This window comes from Lepisosteus oculatus, chromosome 13 (assembly GCF_040954835.1).
Source record: "Lepisosteus oculatus isolate fLepOcu1 chromosome 13, fLepOcu1.hap2, whole genome shotgun sequence".
NCBI lineage: Eukaryota > Metazoa > Chordata > Actinopteri > Semionotiformes > Lepisosteidae > Lepisosteus > Lepisosteus oculatus.
The window spans coordinates 10,433,958-10,453,910 of NC_090708.1; the positions used below are offsets into that span (position 1 = coordinate 10,433,958).

General features: G+C 40.4%; 2 protein-coding genes across 6 annotated transcripts in view; both read right to left on the minus strand.

Moving 5' to 3' along the window:
• ryk (receptor like tyrosine kinase) overlaps nt 1-13,298 on the minus strand; it is a 67,846-nt gene extending 54,548 nt beyond the window's left edge. For both annotated transcript variants that reach the window (XM_015361269.2, XM_006637740.3), the window contains exon 1: nt 12,575-13,298. In XM_015361269.2, the coding sequence (XP_015216755.1) occupies nt 12,575-12,791 (217 nt within the window). In that variant the 5' untranslated portion in view covers nt 12,792-13,298. The remainder of the gene's footprint in view (nt 1-12,574) is intronic.
• A 3,105-nt stretch (nt 13,299-16,403) lies between these two features.
• Nucleotides 16,404-19,953, minus strand: part of sned1 (sushi, nidogen and EGF-like domains 1) — a 41,788-nt gene continuing 38,238 nt past the window's right edge. For all 4 annotated transcript variants that reach the window (XM_015361368.2, XM_069197539.1, XM_015361367.2 and 1 more), the window contains one exon: nt 16,404-19,166. The gene's annotated coding sequence lies outside the window, so the exon portion shown is untranslated. The remainder of the gene's footprint in view (nt 19,167-19,953) is intronic.

Below are 19,953 nucleotides of genomic sequence, written 5' to 3' on the forward strand. Positions count from 1 at the left end.
TATATAGGCAAAGGATCATCCCGTACAAACTCTGACAATTATTCAAGCTGGCTTCGTCTTACAGTTCCACCCAAATCAGCACTCACATGTCGGCTTTATTCCAACGTATCGTCTCAGCTCAATCACGGCATAACAACATCAAAACAGAACAGGATTATTTCATGAAAATCAATGTGGCCATTTACTGTGCATTAAATTTCCAAACAAATCTGAACTTCACCATGTTGTGTCCTGGGGGGGGGGGAGGCAGGCTGAGGTGTTTGGGGTCAGTGCTTCCACTAATTAGTGAATCTGACACTTCCCATAGTAATGCTGAAAGTGAATGTTTCATTACAATGATGTAGCTTTTAGCCCAACACAAAAGGAAAGAGAAAAAAAAGTTGTCCAGTACCTTACGTAGAAACTGGAAGATATATTAATGTTACGTTACGCTATGCTACACTGTAGAAAGAAAGAGTCAAGCTACTGAAAGGGTATCAGAAACCCTGCTATGAATACATAACTTTTAATTGAACACACTTTGTACGTTGTATTATAAGTTGTTGATGTTCTATAAATGATCTTCAAGAAAGTCAATAAGATGGCAAACTGATCAAGGAATATACATCACCCTGGAAACTGAACCCCCACAGAGCAGGTGTAGAGTACAACACTTGTTTAGGTGTTTGGCATTTCTGTATGCCACTGAAATACACAAACCTCATTTAAGTGACAAGTTTTAAAGCCTGCAGTACACAACGCCCAAATTCAAAATAAAAACACTTAAGTCCCGTAGTTTCACATAAAAAAACATCCCACAAACAATCATGAAGCAATTAGGCAAGCCTATGGTACTGGCTAAACACGTAACTTCACATACAGTATGACCATATGTACTGCAATCAAACCTAACTAGATAAATATGAGCACAACTCATTTGCAGCTACCAATGCAAAAACAAAACTTAAAGGTTGTCCTATCCTTAGCGCAAACTTAATTTTCAAGGAAAGGAGGAAAAAAAACATTAATTAGGAAACTTAGAAAAAAAACAGGCTGTGCTTTGCTACAGTTTAACAAAATTCAAACTGGCAAAAAAGGCAGCTGGTCTCCTGCCCCACGGTTTGAGAGTTACAAGAGCAGAGAAACCGAGGCAGATAAAGATCTGCGAAAGGAATCACAGTCCCAGGGCAAGCCCCAGAGAACCCAGAAGGAAATGGCTTGAGGATGCTGAAAAAGCCTTAGTGGAGAGAATGGACGGGGGTCTTCCTGGAGGGCAGGGTATAGCTATCTTCACCCCCAGCCTCAAAACACAGGCCGCCCTTGAATGGAAAAGGCTCCAGCCTGGGTCTTCCACACCGCTTTCCGAGAAAGACGATAGCTGGTGCCTCCAGCAGCAGCGACAGTGATCAGCCAGAGCTCGAAATCCTGACAGGAGCATTTGCAGTTATTGCAAAACATTAATCTAAGCATGCCCGTCCTGCGGGGGGGGGGAGGTGTAGGGATTCCCGTGGGAAGGCCTATGTCAGCTCGCCATGCAAAGAATCCCTCAGAAACCCAGATAAAGCATTTAGAGTTCAAGTACTTACATTTCTTACAAAAATCATTCATAAAAAAACCTAAAAACCCAAGCTGCAGGCGCTAGCACTAATAAAATCTACTAAATATCCCTCTTCAAAATGAGATTTCAATTTCTGAAGATGCTGCCAGCAGTTATTATTATATATGAATAATATTAATAATATTATATATTATTATATGAACCATGTAATAATACCACATTAGATACTTCCGGAAACAAAAGCTGCACAAAAAGACACTAGGGCAGGTACACAGCAGCACACACAGTGGCAATAACCTGCTGTAGGAATCTCTGCATCTTTGGCCTGGACAAAGTTAAAGCCTAAAGAAAGTCACAGTGTTTATAACATAGATAGTCTTCATTATGCTAATTAACTCTATTAATAAATGAGAAAATCATGCGAGGAGAGATTATGTAAACAGACAAGCTCATAAAGGGGATTCCAGTTACAGGAGAAGAAGATGATGAAATTACAATCCCCGAAAGTATAGTGGTAACGTACTCTACACCATTAATGCGGGATATGATAGAAACTGTTTGATCATTTTTAATTCAATTCCAGCTTGTTCAAAACCAAACAAAACATATCCACCTGTTGGAAACTCATCACTCACGAGCTCTACCAAACAACCCCTAAAAGGACGTCCACACCCCCGATACCCCTTTCCATGCGTATCACTGATCTGAGCAAGATACAGCTCCATGTATAAAACAAATTCTCCAGATAGCTCAGGATTAAATGGTGTACAGCAAGAGAAATCTAAGGCAAATCAACACAGCAGCACCACCTTCTAAGTCAAGGAGAAAACCAGCCCTTCTGTCACTGCGAGAGGCCAAGACCACATGAGTTAGCAATGATTAATCTTGCATACAATAACGGACAAAGAAAAAGAAACCAGTTTACAAAACTTAGCAATGTCTTCAACGAATTAAAACAAATTCCAAATGTTTCAAATCGTCATAGGAACACTGACCAACAAAATTATCTTCAGGTATTCCAGTCTCCTCAATTCATCACTCTCTGACATCAGAACAGATACTTGACTTTTTTTGTTCTACGAAAAGAGGAGGCTGCCACATTCTAACACTAGTAAATCCACAAACCTTGTCTTTTTGTTACAAATGACACATACTGTGATGACAACACCGACTTCTTTGTTGCAAACAGAAAGCAGCTGGTTTTGTAGGAGAATTTAGCTCAGTCCAGGACAAAATGTGAACATTATGGTTACCAGAGACCACGTCTGATGTCAAAGAGCAATAATAAAGAATGCACCCTAGCTTCTAAACAAGAAGGAAGAAACAACTGATAGAAAGACAATCCTTTTTTATTAAGTGTGTTTTTCCTCTCCTGTTTAGGAGCAGGTTGCTGTTGTAGGTGGGGATGGGTGTAGAGTAGAAAGGGGTGTTTTGATCTCATTTCTGATTGCTGTTTTTTGCTCAGTTCTAAAAATAAAAAATATGGAAAACAAAATTAAAATTGTTATCCTTGCTCTGAAACAGGGTACCGCCCTCCCCAGCAACAAGAAGAGGAAACGCATACCCCCAGAACACTAAGGAAGAGAGATGGCACAGCAGTACAAACATAATAAAAAGACGAGGCAGACAACAAAAAGCCAAATATGAACTCAGGCAGCTGGAATGCCAACTGAAAGTTACCATCCTGGCATTCCAGTCACGTAGATGATCCAATAACTCACCGTATTTTGCAGACGTACTGTTGTAAGCCCAGTGCTAAAAATAATTGTTCGTTTTTACTATTTTAACTAACAGAAACACTTCTTGCATACTGTGCAAAGCAGTTTAACCTCAAAGCATTTTTTTAAGATTGTCATCTAAATAACTGTGCATCCCCTAGAGGGGCTGGCAGAGGTCTGGCGCGTTTAATGCCAAGCGTGAGCATTTAACAAACCTGCCAGCCTCCCCCTGGCGTGGACTGATTCAATATTATTAGTAGTCATGCTTCGACAGGGAAAAAATGTAAACTGCTGCACAGTGCTGTTTATTCACCTGAAACTGGAGTAAAAGCCGTGTTAATGTGATGTTAATACTCAGGAGTCAGGTAGCACGACAACACAATACTGGAACTAACATATTTATCGACCACAAATGATGGATCCCAAAGAGGGTGGAGTATTCATAAGAAGTAAAGCTACACTTACTTTTAAGAAATGTTTTATAAGCAGCACGCTGAGAACAGGACGATGGTTAACTGGTTTCTTTCTTTCAAATTAAAGTTTTAAGACTATAACACTTTGGTAATAGTAACCTTGATATTGCATTTTTGACCTGCGTAAATTCAAAAAACATTTTCATGCTTTCAAGTATTAGCAGGCAATTCACATGTATTTTGTAGTCATGAAAGGATGTAAGCAGGTACCGCACATCACTAAATAGTCATTTTAACCCACAGAGGTCTTTCATGTAATAAAATCAAAAGCAATACCAAAAAGCACAAATGGCAGTTTGATTTCTGCAGTCATCGACAGGTTCCCCTGCCATAAATCACAGTTCCTTGTTCCAAACATTAAAGCACATAAAAGGCATTTTATTATATTGCCCAAGGTCATATTTTTTGACACGGGCAAAAACATTTCCTGCCAGGAACATTTAATGAGGATTCCCCCTAGGAATGAAGAAACTTAGTATAATGTTTTTTGGAAGGAGACAAGATCGTTTTGAAGAGTTCCTGTGTTCTCAAACCAAGTGCCCTTATTTCATTCCTCCTGCTTCCAGTTATATTACTAGTGTCATTACATATCGTGACATTATTCAAAATGTATCAAACATTCATCCAGCTTGATTAAATGGTTTCCAATTCCACTAAATAGTGCTTACCCACCAAACAATTTCAGAGGGAAAAATATTTTTTATAGGACTTCCTTTAAATGCTACAATTAACATAATGTTTACATTCGGAAACTGCAGTAGTTCTGTAACTTGTATACTGTTTCTGTACAATAACCTTATTTGTGTCCTCACTTTGTATAAAAGCAGCAGGTAAATAACTTTAATGAAATGATGGAAAATATTGATGTGAGATTTAACAGCATCTAAAATTACACTGGCCACATTAACTCCGCAAAAAAAACCAACAACATTTAGTTTCAGTATTATATTTCAAAAGGACAACTAAAACAATGTTTTTACAATGTTGTATGTGCCCTACAACAGATTGGCAACCCATCCACAGTGTGCCCTGCCAGGATAGGCTCCAGCTCCCCCTCTATATTGGATAAAGTCTCTAGAAAAGGGATGGATAGCTGGTTTTTAGGTCATATAATACACTGCACAGTCAGAAAAAAAACATGTTTCATTTCCGTCAATTATCCCTTGTGCTTTTGTGCAGAATCATCATAATCAATATCAAATACTTTATCTTTGACTCCTAAATTAATGCTGAATTACTGAGTGCGAATCAGGTGACAGTTTAGAAAAGCTGTAATATTATAAAACGTCCTCACACTCATATAGCATTTTTCATCCCAAAGAACCTCAAAGTGCTTTGCGTATCGGAGAATCAATTCATGTACCACAGACGTGCAGTTTCTGCATGTTATAATCAACACCCATTTTGCACCAGTAGCCCCAAAACAAAACAGATCAAGCAGCGAACTGAATTATTATTTTACCAACTGAATTAAAGGGGGGGGGTGAGGGAGGTCAGACAGCACAGGTCCAGACTGGAATTAAGCCAGGACACTAGGGTTGAAGCTGCTGTTCTTTAATGACCTCTTACAGCATGGCACCCCCTTTCACCCTAATGAAGCACTGGTCCGCAAATTTTGGCACTGCCTTTCCGTCCTCTAGCTACAACAGCATCCCGGTTTTCAATGGAGATCTCCTAACCCAGTACTGCCCAGGTCCAGCCTTGCTATGGATCCAAGATCTGACCAGATCAGGTGACAAGCTGGCCACGTCACTAAAGCTCAAACTAACTTTAGACCTAACTCTAAAGGTATTTCTATCTTGGATAATTTAGCAGAACACATTCATATGAACTCAAACTTCATAGAAACTACTACTTGATTATCACTACTATGCTTTGATGCTTTTTTACAGGAGATTTGATAACAACGTGAAAAGCTGTTACACTGAATCCCATGTGCATTAGGCAATGAGATCTAGCCCAGTCCATCACATACTTTGTTTGCATCTTCTGTTCACCTATTATCAAAAACCCTGGTCAAGTTTGATTCCACTGCAAACACACACAGGGACAATTTAGAGACACCAATTAACCTCTAATCTGGAAGACAGGAGAAAACGAGCACTCAGGGAAACCACAGTGAACACACGCAGAGAACAGGCAGGTCCACACAGAAGATACTCAAGTCCAAGAATTAATCAGGTCCCACCAAGAACTGTGAGACAGCAGCACTGCCACACCACTCTGACTCACAGCTTACATCCAACCTCCCCACAACAACACACTTAGAACTGCTATCCATGGAATGCGCTCTGTAAAGACTGCTCCTTGTCATGCGATACTCCAGGTGTCTAAACTCCGAGAGGTTAGAGTAGATTCTACAGTCCAGACTTTGACTTCAGTGTAAGAAAATTTAAGATGCGGACAGATCAAGCAACATGATTAATAGTAGTCTCACAAATGGCTCACTTAAAAACTCACATTACAATTACCAACAAAAATTCTTTGAGATGTAAAGGGAAACCACCAATTTACAATACTCACCCAAGGTCAACAATAAGATAATTAAACACTTCGCAAACAACTTTCAAATCCCTGCTCAAAAAAACCTACGTTAGAACACCTGCCCTTTGAAAAAAAAAGAACCACGAGCAGGAATACATTTTGGCAACAGTGCTTGTGTTACCCTGCTTTCTTTAATCAAGCATCATCTGTCAAACTTCAGCAAATAATTTACAATATAAGATCTCTCACATGCCATGTTGATACAATAGACAATGATATTCTAACCAACTTTTTGCCGATCTCCAGTTCAGCGCATCTTAATGAGCCATTACAGTCACTGCCCAGAAATAAAATGCCAAGAGCAATTTCAATCATTCCACTACTTGAAGAGTACTATAGATTGAATGTGAATTGCTGGCATAGACAGACTAGAATCTGGTAGAGCTCAAAAAATTCTAAAAGGCCTGATGGACTGGGGAGGAAAAACAACCTTATGGTGACTCACTTCATTGCATGCCAGCTCATATCTCACTCATAGTCAAGCAGAGATCACTGAAATTAAACACCACTACAGTCGTGGAGTTTTTCAACTGCTCAGTGTCCTCTGACTGAGCTAGGTTGCACATTATCAGTCCGCATTAATGAAGCCTGATCATATGAATGGATTTTACTTTAAAAATGTTTAAAAACATTCACAGTCACACTTGGGCTTTTTCCATGCATGGCGCTGTTCTTTTGGAGCTCAGTGTGGACAGTAAAAGTCCGACTGCAAATGAAACATACTAAGCCCACCCTGGATACGGTCTCGATGGACCGATATGGTCTCGGCCCAATTTCACAAACAAACTGGGTACAGCTCTCTTTATAAATGGGACCGTGAACTGAAAGGAAAGGAACTGCATGATTACAGCACCGTCAGGAAGACTTCCTGGAACCACAGCAAGCACAGGACACCACAATGTCCAGGGGACCAACAGGGACGGGGACAGAGGACACGTTTTTAGAAAGAGAACAGAAAAATTCAGAAGGATCGTGATTTAAGTGTTTAAAAAAACAGAAGTATTCTTTTTCTTAGCGGTTTGAGCACAAGTGGTTTAGTCAAAGCAAAACACTATGCTCCAAAATACACTTCAAATCGAAAGACACACAAAGGTAAAATTATGCAACAGTGCTTGATGCTGCTCTATATTTTCAGCGGTTTTTTCATCACATGACCTATCTTTAAGCTTATCTTTGGCCAGCTCTTTTTCTCATCTTCTCTTTCCCACAAACCTAAAAAAACTTCTAATTAGAAAACAAAATGCACTCCTTCTTGCATCACACTGGAGCTGCAGAGTGCTTTGCTTCATCTGTCCTTCAAGCATAAAGTACGAGTGACACTGAACGATCCCTAATCCCACAGCCATCCAGTAGCCCGGGCCCCCAGCTTCCCCAATTCAAACGTCCTTTAACTCTGTTCTCGCATCTTTATTTTCACCAGTGGTTTTCATGAGAGATCTAGGCAGACAGTTTCTACTGATCTACTGAAGTGGGCACAAGTGAAAAGTGTGATAGCAAAGATAGTTAATAATAAAAAAACACCTTAGATCTAGAGGACAATGAGTACTTTTTAAGGAGTAAATCGGAGATCTAGGGATGCCCGTGAATAACTGCTAAAGGGGAAGATCGTGAGAACATAAACCCTAAAACTAAAAAGAGCCCAGCAAATTTACCACACACCCCCGCCTACGTTATGATGCATTACCTAATATTGCAAACTAACAATGTAAACATCTGGTCTAAAAGGAAATAACTTCACAGTGAACACAGGAAAACTGGATCCGATTAAATCTGGGAAGTAAACCCAAAAAACTCTAGTTCGCTTCCAAATGAACACAGTACAGGTGGACCAAGCGTGAACAACCGAACATGTTCATCTGAAGTGAGCCCGGCATGGATACACCCTTAGAACATAGGCCAACTACAGAAACATACATCATAAAAAAGTGTCACCAGAGAGGTAACATTCTAATTAGGTGCTTATTAGGTTCATAGAAAAAAAAAAGAGCTGGTATCAAAACACAGAAAAGTGAAAGGTGAAAACCACCCGATAATTAATGAAACACACAGCTATTAGAGACCAAGGTATATCTTTGGAATTTCCGCTGTGAGAGATTAATCTGCTGGCGAGGCCCTCCTTGCCGAACCCAACCTGACAGTAACAAGAGCAGGCCAGAGCTAAAACCTCAACCGTCAACTAAGCTCACAGTACTAAATTACAGGCAGGGTCAAGGCGTCACAGCAATCACGGCAAGATAAACTGTAAAGTAAATGTTTTAGATAATTCACTCCTCGGCTTAGCTCTTTTATTTTTCTAACCCGACCTGTCTTTGCAGCACACATGGGTCTGCAGAAGGAATGCTCACAGGCAAGTGGCTCTAGTATACAGTACTGCTGGAAAGAAGGGCCCTTAAAACAAGCTCCCTTCGGTGACGATGGGTATATTAGCACAGTAATCAAAACTTCATGACATCACTCCACATATGAGCTTGACCATGTTTTTTTTCCCCACTAGTAATAAAGAAACAATACACATCAATGAAATAAACACAAAGGATTGCTAAATCTAAACCAGAGACTCAAATGATCACCATTCATACAAATACCACATAACGGGGTTTTTATTGGGCGAAGCGGTGGCTCTGTGGCTAAGGATCTGCGCCTGTGACTGGAAGGTTGCCGGTTCAAATCCCGCGGCCGGCAGAGGAATCCTACTCCGTTGGGCCCCTGAGCAAGGCCCTTAACCCTAACTGCTCCAGGGGCGCCGTACAATGGCAGACCCTGTGCTCTGACCCCAAGCTTCTCTCCCTGTCTCTGTGTCTGTGTCTCCATGGAGAAAAGCTGGGGTATGCAAAAAGACGCATTCCTAATGCAAGAAATTGTATAGGGCTAATAAAGAAACATTATTATTGTACACTGTATTGCTGCCAGGGTATATTTCTGACCATTTCAACTTCTTTTTTTGTGTTTTACTCTGCGTATAATTCAATCTGGAAATGTATTCCCCTGTTGGTATTAATTAAGGTACCTATACAGGCAGCCTGGAGGCATAGGTTTTGTTTTCCTAGTATAGCAATGACTACAATTTTTCTCAGTTATTCAGAATCATGGGTTGCACATGTAAATTAGTACAGGCCACTCCTGTCTTTTTATTTTACTGTTAATTCCCAATCACAAACAGCAGAGATTCAGACCCTGGAGTGTTTGATTAAGTTACTCGGTAACGATCACTGATATAGAGGGAAAAAGACACCTAAGAAGACCCCAAACAATGCACAAAACAAATTATTTAAGATTCAAGACTCAAACTGACTTTCTTTTAATTACACTGTGGCAAAACATAACACTAAATGGGCACAGGGAGCATGTATCATTCTCAGTAACACCAAAGTAATACAAAAACTTCACTGAATTACGAGGAGCTGGAAGGAGTATATCAGCTGTAGTCAGCTTAGATATTCTACCCTTCAACAGCTGAAATAGAAAACATTTTGTGGTACTACCAGCACTGGAGAGATCTTCACCTCTTTAGAGCTGGTACTTCCAACTGAGCCCAACTCCACAAGGGCTGTAGGTTCTTAATGACCCCAATCACATCAGTATTGGCTTATTTTAATCGATGCAACAACTCATTCCTGGCCTCGAGGTGCTTGAGGCAAGAAACTTAGAGAACCCATCGTTACACCAGCTATCCAGGATCAGGACTGGGCCTACCTGCTTCAGGGTATCTAGAAATGGCAGGGGTACCAGTGGTTTTGCTACAACTGTGGACGCAATTTTCAGACACTAGACTCCTGAACACCTGAACAGCAGTGGGCTCTTCCGATGTTTGGTCTGCGCTCCAAATCTTCGCAGCACCAAAACACCGCAGTGGTTCTGTGGACCGCGTCTCATCGGCACTTGGATTGAACATGAATGACATGCAGAACCCTGAGGCATCAGGACATTGTTCTGTCCAGGATCGTATCTGGACATCCTCCTCACAGCCTAAAACCCCACCATCAGCAGAAAATAACTGCTGACCAGACCTCCGGCTTTTAAAACTATCCCAAGTAAATACAATTCACTGTTGATCACTGTGACTTTCTTTAATTTCCACAGCAAAAGGGCATCACAATAAACTTGCCCAATGAAAAAACAAGAAGATTTATTAAAGTCAGTCAATATATTTTTTATCCTGTATTTGGAACTAGTCCATTGTATTCTGGTTAGGCTATGTACTGTAATTTAAAGCTGAGATTTTAGATAACGATTCTTGGCTGTAGACACACATGTATTTATAAAATCCCCAGTGGTAGTTAATTTGGGTTTCAGATCTGGTAGCAAGATATTTTCATCTGTGTTCAGATGGGTCACTGTCCCCAGTTCATGTGCTTCTTATTAAAGTGACAAGTTGTGCCTATTTGAAGCACAGCTCAAATAAATGTTACCAACAGATTTTATTTTGACATGACTTCTGTGACATGACAAAGTGGACTGACATGTTTTCTATTTCAAAATGCTCTGAGTTACCCTAAGATAAATATCTGATTAAATTTAGTCTGGAAGAAAATCCCTTCCTCGTTTCCTTTCCAAGTTCAAGGGCAAACGATACAGCACAAACATCAATAAACAAAAAAAACTTTAAATATGTTTTGTAAATTAAGAGGAAGAAGTCCTACACTCTCAACAGGATAAAAAAACATTTTCATTCAGAGCCCTTTCAATACTTATAACTGAAGGATGTAAATCTAAAATACGGAATTTGTGGACAATTAATAACATAATCTAAACCAGCCTTTGTGCAAAAACTAAAACTGCATTATACCAGAATAAAAGAAGTAGCATTCGAAAGTATGTTTGTGAATGACAGGTAGAAAATATTTTACCAATGACAATGGGAACATATGACTCAGGTGTTTTAAATAATGAACACAACCATTTCTTCACACTCAACAAAAAATAGACCTAGAGGGCACAAATATGAGTTATGGGCCAGAAGATTAAAAAACTTCAGGCGCTTAGACAAGCCAGGGAGGTTAATGGCCGCTGTCACGATGAAATCATGAGGCTTCTGCCTCTACTGACACCACGCAAAGACCCGTTCAAAATCGATTAAATACTGCTTTCTTTGTAAAAATGTAATGTAACTGATTAAGAGCTGTCAACCCTGAAACACGACTCTAAAATATACATATACTTCTTGTGTCTGGGCTGCTGGCGCCACCCACTCATCACAGTGCAATGTTTTTTTTTCTTCCTTGTTGACTATTGAGCGCAGCTAAAAGAAACCCTCACCGTACTTCAAAGTGTAAAAAGCATCTCAACTCATTTAAAAACAAAACAGCGGGTCGGGGCAGGCTACCTGCTAATAACCTTGTTAGACCAGAAACGCTCCCACCTGCGTTCCAGACCCACTTAAAAACAACACGTGTGCTACGGGAATCCCAACACAACACCCCCCAAATCTTCATGAACCAGTATTTAATGCCTCGACACACTCTGCACCACAGCACCTCCGGATAAAGCACCGTGTTGTTAAACCACTTTGAATGAAACGTGCCTCTTGAAATCACGCGGCGAAAACAAACGCGCCTTCACACGGGACAAGTTGACGGGTCCGAGTAGGTGCATTTCAAACTTCTCGCACCATCTGCTGCGTTTCGGTCGTGACAACGGATCGGTTCTCCCTGCCCGTTGCGCTGGGCTAAAGCTTTCGTACGTCACCAGATTTTGCCTAAAAAAAAAAGACGCAACCTTCCCCTTCTGCGAGACCGCCAGGTTTAGACCACAAGTGGCAGGGGATGTGTTTACTATTTCTACGCGAGGCTCGGAGCAAGTAACACAAACAGCGTAACTAACGCTAGACGTGAAACACTCCACATTGCATCCTGTTAATGACCACCCCTTCCAAAACTGCAAGGCTTTTCTTTTTTTTTTGGAGGGGTGGTGGGGGGGAGAATCATGCTTCAGATTTTCTAAATACCTGCTAATATTTTCCACATAAGGAAGTTATGCCACCAGAATGGGTCCAAGTCGCTTATTTCCCGACTTACTCGCACAGCCCTCTAAAAGCAGGCTGCACACACAGTACCCATCAAATTACAAGCCAAGGGGAAAAAAAACAGGCAAAGCAAGACCTGTTCAGCTCGGGGGTTAAAAGCATGCGGAGCGACCGAGAAGTAGCGCCATCCGAGAGATCCGAAGTTGGTGCTTCTGTACGACCCCCCCAAAAAAAATAATCAAAACAACACAGTGCCAGCCTGAGTTCTCTATCACCCCCCCCACACACACACACACCACCACCTCGATATTAGCCCTGTCCTCTTTCCGCTCCGTCTCACCTAGCAGCTTCTTCACCTCTTCCTCGCTCATGTAGACGTTGACACTGGGGCGATTGTTGCTGCTGATCCCGGGAGCGCTGGGGTTGGCGAGGCACACGGCCGCCGCCTCCAGCAGGAGCAGGACGAGGAAGCCCTCTCGCCTCCAGCGGAACAGCTCCGACTCCGGCCAGCCCCGGGACCCTGACCCGCCGCCGATCGCCTCCGCCAGCAACAACATCGCCCACGACAGCAACAGCAACAACAACAAACAAAAACAAAAAAAAACAGCGATCTCCTGAGAGGAGGAGGAGGAGGAGGAGGAGGAGGGGGTGCTGTTTCGATGCAATTCCGCCCTGATCTCTAGCGTCTCGGATCCGAGTTTTTTCTACTCTTGATCTCCTCCTCCGAAGCGAAAGTTTGCTCCTAAAAGAAGCATACTGCTTGATGGCTCACCCCCGTCCCTCGCTCTCTCTCTCTCCGCTCTCCACTCCACTCCTCTCCCGGTTTTTCTCTTGCGAAGTTAACCTAGCCCCCCGCTAAACGTGCGGGGGAGAACGGGATTGTAGTATAAAAACGCAATCCCGACTTTCCTTTCCCGTTTATGGGTATTACTTCAACGTTGCACATACATTCCTAAAGCTTCGCCTCCATGTAACCGCACAGCATTTTCCTTTCATCGTCTCTTCTTTTTTTTTTCCTCTCCCCGCAATCTCAGCTTTCATTAAAGGGAGGGGGGGCTCCTCGGGCCACGTGTGCGCGCACGTTCCCTTGACGGGGGGGGGGGGACCGACGAGCGCGTCCGTGCGTCGCTATTTCGAGCGCGTAACCTCTAGTTTTCCCGCACAGGAGCGCGCTTGGAAGTGGAAGGAAAGTTGAGATAGGAGGCCGTGGTGTGAACGATGAATGAACTGGAGTGAAAGAGAAGCAGAGAAGGCTGAATTGTTCGTTTCTTTTTACCCAGCAGCGGTGCAAGTTAAACACGCAGCGCCTACAGTCCTTCAGATATATTGTTTTTTTTTTATCGCTTATCATCGGGTTCTTGGAAGGATCTTTCTCGGACACGAGGGCTAGCCGACAATGCGTTCAACTCTAAATATTTTATTCAGCCCCAAGACGGTAATTTAAAAAGCAAGCAGTGCAACATACAGCACACTCCGAATACAACTGGTAAAAAAACACAGTATCACAACATTTCGAAAAAATAAACAGAAAAAGGTCCATAAAATGATTATGACACCATTTTAAGGAAATTGTCCTATACTACAAAATAACAATCATCATCATCAGTCTATTAGACATTTAAAAACTTTAAAGTGCATGTACATTGCAGAGGGGGCTCTAGACAACTGTCCAGCAAGGATTGTCCTCAGTTCTATGTGTATATGTAGCAACTGTAATTATTCTTTTCTTTAGTTTTAGACGGTACTAATATTTGCACAAAGATAAAAATCTTTCGTTTCAGATGACTTTAGATTTCAATTGTACAGCTAAAGATAGAGGAAACAACGAAAAAAAGAAAGTCGCATGTTAAGGGCAACGAGTGTGAAAAATAACACTTCTTGCTTAGAACCTTTACCACAAAAACACTTTTTGTCAACACAACACCTGCTTCTTTGGGGTTGTTGGAGCTGATTTTTCAATAACAGAAAGAATACAATAAATACCTAATTGAAATGCACTCTATAAATTCAATGAAATATTATTATTTTATGACAATAATCCACGCAATTGCTAATGGGGAAAACTACATTTTCTGTTTAAGGTGAAGAGCTTAAGGTGAACTGTTTGCATTTCTATATTTGCAATAACCTCAGAAACGTGTTTCGATTTCCATTAGCTTGCACAATCTAATCTAATATGCCTTCACCATTAAATATGTTGCTGCGTATTTGTTAATCACGTTTTTAGACAAAGTAATCTTCGTTTTAACTATGGCTATTTAGATCCAATCCAGCGATCACAAGATTGTCCAGGTGTCTTTCATAAAACGCATCCCACATTTTCAGGCTTGAAAACACAATCTAAGTCCAGCTCGGCTACCCAAATTAATAGGGACACCTAGTGGTTTATTATTAGAATTGCAGTTCGTTTGCTTCTTCGGAAGTGATCCTTGCGCAACAAGTACAGTAGGTTTATAAGGAACAAGTGACAGGTTTATTCCATGCTGAAAAAAAAGAAGAAAACACAACGTTTCGGCCGTGGAGTCTCTTCAGCCCACACCTGTTTTCTTTATTCTTTTTTTCAGCATGGAATAAACCTATTGTTCCTTTGTAGCCTACACATGCTGAGGCAGCTACCCACCTGAACTACAGTAGGTTTTTTTGCCTATTTTCTCCAAATGCCTGTTGACTACTGCGGAATGTCAGCCACCTTGGACCCTCAGGGCCATGTACACTCCTAGTGTAAGTTGTCCGATTAGCAGAGCAGCGTGTTGAAGATCTGGAATTGTCCTACAGCCAATTTCCTACAGCCTTGCATTATGTGGTACATCACTGCTTTGAGAAAATTCCACAGTGAGAATTCTTACCTTCAACATCTGAGTTTTAAGCTATCTTTCCTTCTCTCAACATTTACACTATTAATATTAATGTTTTCAGCCGGCTGAACCTCGCAGGTGATTCTGTGCTCTAGAATATTTGTGTGTATTTCTGACACGCCTTACAGTTTACTAACAAACAGCTGCTTCTTTTCCTATGTGCAGGCCTTGCAGCATGGTGACTGACACATTCTCTGCATCCACATCACACATACTTTGCATACCAGCCTTTTAAAATCTGTTTTCATCAGAGGAACCTTCTTTACTTCTTCTTCAAAATGCTCTATTATTTAGAATCGGGTATGTGATTTTGATATTTGTTTTAAATTAACTCTGTCATATTCACCTCTCTGTCTGGTCTTACCTATGGTACAGCGCATGTATTGATGAGGGTTCTCTTTAATACAGAACAGTAGACAGCTTGTGAAAAATAGCAATGAATGCTACTTGTTCATAATGGTGTATTTAATGCCTCTCAGTATATGATGCCCATGAACAACCAGGACACAACATTTGTTCTGGCACAAACTCAGACTGGTAATGGATCTACAGCAGGGGTCTCCAATCCTGGTCCAGGAGAGCCTCAGTCTCGATACTCCTATAGTTTAGGTCTCTCTTAAAGTAACTGTTACCCAATGACTAGGAAGACTTGTTTAATCAATTCAGAAAGTAATGATTTCAGTGAAGGGAACACTGGTTTCTAAGGAATGAAGGACAGTCTTGTGTTCCAAATGATCTCTAAGTTACTCAGTTGAACACACCGCCTGTATAAGTGACCATGGTTAAATTATTCCAGGTCTTTGGAAAGTAATGATTTAAAGGCTCTCTCCAAATCCTGCTGGATTACGCCCCTCACCTGCAGTGTTCTGGTACATGCAAGCAACTAATTGTTTGTTCATATTCAAATTCTTGAATTTGTCTTTTCACATACCCCAGCTTGTTCTCCATGAGACACACAAGCACACCGACGGGGAGAGAGAAGCTGGGGGTCAGAGCGCAGGCTCAGCCATTTATACGGTGCCCCCGGTGCAGCTGTGGTTATTGGGCCTTGCTCAGGGGCCCAACTGGCCACAGTTTTTGAACTGGCAACCTTCCGGCCACAGGCACAGATCCTTAGCCACAGTGCCACCACTCCACCTGGTATTAAGTACTTTGTTTACATAATACGTCTAATACAATACAGAAGGTAAACACCTTTTATGTTTCTAAAAGTGATTTTATCAGTTTTCAAAAGTTATTTTTTAAGTATTAACACCAAATAAAACACAAGATCCTTCATTTACCAAAACAAAACAGAATGGTACACAAAAAAGCAAATGTTTTAACATTTTATTATTAAAATATTCACCTACAAAAACAGCCTATAAACACTATTTACATAATAGCTAGAACAGACGGTTTGTGTTGTTTTGGAGTTTTTTTGTTCTTAAGGATATAAAGGCAGTGAGATCAAGATATCATTGAAGTTTCTTCTAACAAAGAGCATCTGGACTAAACAGCAACCAAAGTACAAAGTTTTTTTTTTCCAAAGGAACATCTCCGCATTTCATCTAGTAAAAACATTTCCATGTGCTCTTGTTCTCCAGTGAGCTAAGGGCAATATAAAAGTGGTGGTGAGGTGCGGTTGTTAAGCAGTGGATGGGGAACTGACCCAGCCAACTACTGGTTCACCAAGGGACATTACAGACATGCTGTAAAAAACAGTCAATTTGCATACCTCCTCTGAGGTTATATTTGTAGGATATACATTGCTAGTTATAATAAGACTTGTACCTAGGATCAGGTGTGACCACTTGTCCTCTATCCAGTAATGATCCAAAGGAGCACACTCCATGTAGTGTTGACACAATTTCGCCTAAAATATAAAGCTCTTGGCTGCTTTTCTATTCTGTCCCAAAATGTCTAGGCTGCAGCTGCCTCTTAAGGTTGCCTTTCCCATTTCAGATCCCTTCTGCCAGTCTTGGCCGTTACTACTGCTCCTCACACGTTTTCTAGTTACCTCAGTTCTGTCCCAGTTGCACATGTCTAAAAGTAGAAGTGTCGCCAATCCTAGATTAACACGCAATGTATATTTTCATGTAAGTAGACCAAATGGATGTTTCAGTGGAACATTGTCCGGGTTTTGTACAGTACATCCCAGTTATGTCAGTTTCACACCTGATGTTTCTTTTAAGGTCAATTGTCTCTTAACAGACAGAAGAAACTGTGTGCTGTTTTGTATACAGATTATAACTTTGAAATCAGACGCCTTTTATTTAAAGGCCAGAGTAGTAATTTGGAATTGCAAGAAATTTCCTTTTGAATGTTTCTGCGCTTCATAAACTATAACAATTAAATCATATTTACTACTGCATGAAAGCTGTATATATGCATAATACATTTCAGGTATTATATACTGTATATGTAATCAATGTAATATTAGTATACACCGTTTTCAGGTGCTACTCAGTATAATAATACAGATCTAAAATGCTTTTGCTGTTTGAAATAAATTTATTAGTCATAAAAAGATGGTTCTTGGTGGTTTGGAATTCATAATACTTCTTTCACGAGTTTTATGTACATAAGCTATTGTCTAAGAATAGCCTGGCTTAAATATTAGATGTCGTCAGTATTCACGCAGTAACATGCTGCTTTCTGCATAGCAAGAACGTAAGCACTTAAACAAAGATTCGATTTTTAGTTCAAACTAAACCTGCGTAGATTCTTGCTATACAATTGAAATTGTTGATCGTACAGTGGGAGCAGCATTAAATTCTATTAAGTAGTACTCCCAATTTAAAAAATACCCTTCTTTGGATTTTTAGTAGTATGACTACTAAAAATACAAATTTTTCTTCGCCCATAGCTTTATTACATTTAATAGTATATACTGTACATTCTCCTGCATCACTGACTCTCAAATCAGCTAGCATTTAGCATTTTATTGTTCACTGATATTTATGGAGCTAAACATAAAGTCAGAGACTTATGATTTACAAATGTTCTTCTATCGTGCATGAAAACTGTTGCTGGCACTAACACAGGAAAATAAAACAAAAAAAGCCTTTTAATCAAAAATGCTTCATAACCCATAACTGAATCTTATTATTATATGTATTATGATATGTTCAGCATTAAAGCACTCCTTAAAGTGCTTATTTTTCCATCTACTTGGGTAGGTGTTATTTTAGGTACTAAAAAGATTCACTGGACTAATGATGTGACTTAATGAGATATTCCAAATAAATTCATTTGTGGTCACCGGCTAACCTGCTCAACCTAAATTCCAAATACAAAGATCTTCAATGCTGATCTGTGGTCTGCTATAGGATTATTGTACTATTTGTGAGTCGTTCCACAAAATGTTAGAATGGACTAAATACTACTTCTTCTGCGCGATCTGTTTCACATGCTTTGCAGATTTAGGGTCATCCAAAATCTAGCAAGAAAGGCAAGTCCTGACAAAAAGGCAGTGTATTTAAAGAGAGTGCGTAACGTGAACAAGCTGTTCATGTCAAGATGATGTCACTCTTAACAGATGGCAAGTCAACATCCTATGATTCTAGTGGGACTGAAAAGAAGCTCAGGGAAAGAGCGATGTGTCTTTTGCTGTCCAGATTATTTTCTTTTGGCTTCTGGGATTCCCTCTTTTGAAAATGTTCTGAGTTTTCGCTCTCTTTTAGGGAAAGTGTGACACTGGGTCCCTTATGAACATGTGGGAACCCCATTTGGCCCCCTCAACTGTTGGCCAAAGGCACTGATTCTTTTAAGATGCAGCACAGTGAATGGGGGAGGAATGTCTCAAGAATAACTGAGAATGTGAAAGTAATGAACAGAGTGTACACAGCTGGCAAAACATCAAGGAAAGATAACTTTTGATGTGGTCTCCAGCAGCAAACTTTGTGATGACCCTATCCTAGAGTTACTATTCATTGAACAGCTCAATTTACATTCACTGGCAATGAGTGTCTCCTAAAGCTGGATTTTTTTTCCAAATGGCACATGGAAACTCTCTCAGGTAGAAGTCATCAGGGAAAATCAATTTTATCCCCTGAGATTCAATCCCGCAAACTGGCCTTCTGACAAAATGGCTACCTGCAAGAAAAAGAATGAATGAAAACTAATTTGAATTTTACTCTGCAAAGCAACCTCCTGTTTTATTTTTCTCAGCCGTCAATAGGATTATTTGCCTTCTGCAACACAGAAACATGTTCACTGGTTGATCAAACACCTCATTTAGGGTTTCGACTTCCTGCCTCATAGGTAATCTCGCGACACATGCCTGTCTGGCCAGAAGAGGGCGCACTTTACACTGAAATGCAGAAAACAAAGCTACGTCTGTTTCATCACCCAGTAGGTCTTTTGCAGCAATAATATACAAATCATTACTGCTCTTTGCTTAAAGGGGTTATTAAATGACCCAGAGGTCAGAAACTATTTTTTGCATATTTTACATTAATTTAGCAAAAAATAATTTTTGAATAGTACCAATTTGCCAGTTATAAGTAATTTTCTTGCATGATGCAAAGGTATTTTAATTGTTTTGTTCAAGTATTTAACTCAGCTAAATCATTTGTCTTTATTGCCTTCAAGTATTTGGGAGAAAATTAGGTTTCAAAAGTTAATAGCCATATGCAGTATGTGTTGAAGAAAAAAATCCTAATTTATTTTTCCAAACCAATTTATGGCACCATAGGTACAGATACTGTGCTTTCCCATTCCTTTTTTAATACTCTTTTAGAAGTTTAAAATTCTAATTTTAGAACTAAAACTATTTTAATAAAACAGCAGCTCTTGTGTCTTCACAGCCCTAGGCCAGTGGACACAAGTGTTACGGAGAGAATGCATTCAGTGTGCAATGATTTTCTAATTATAACAACTG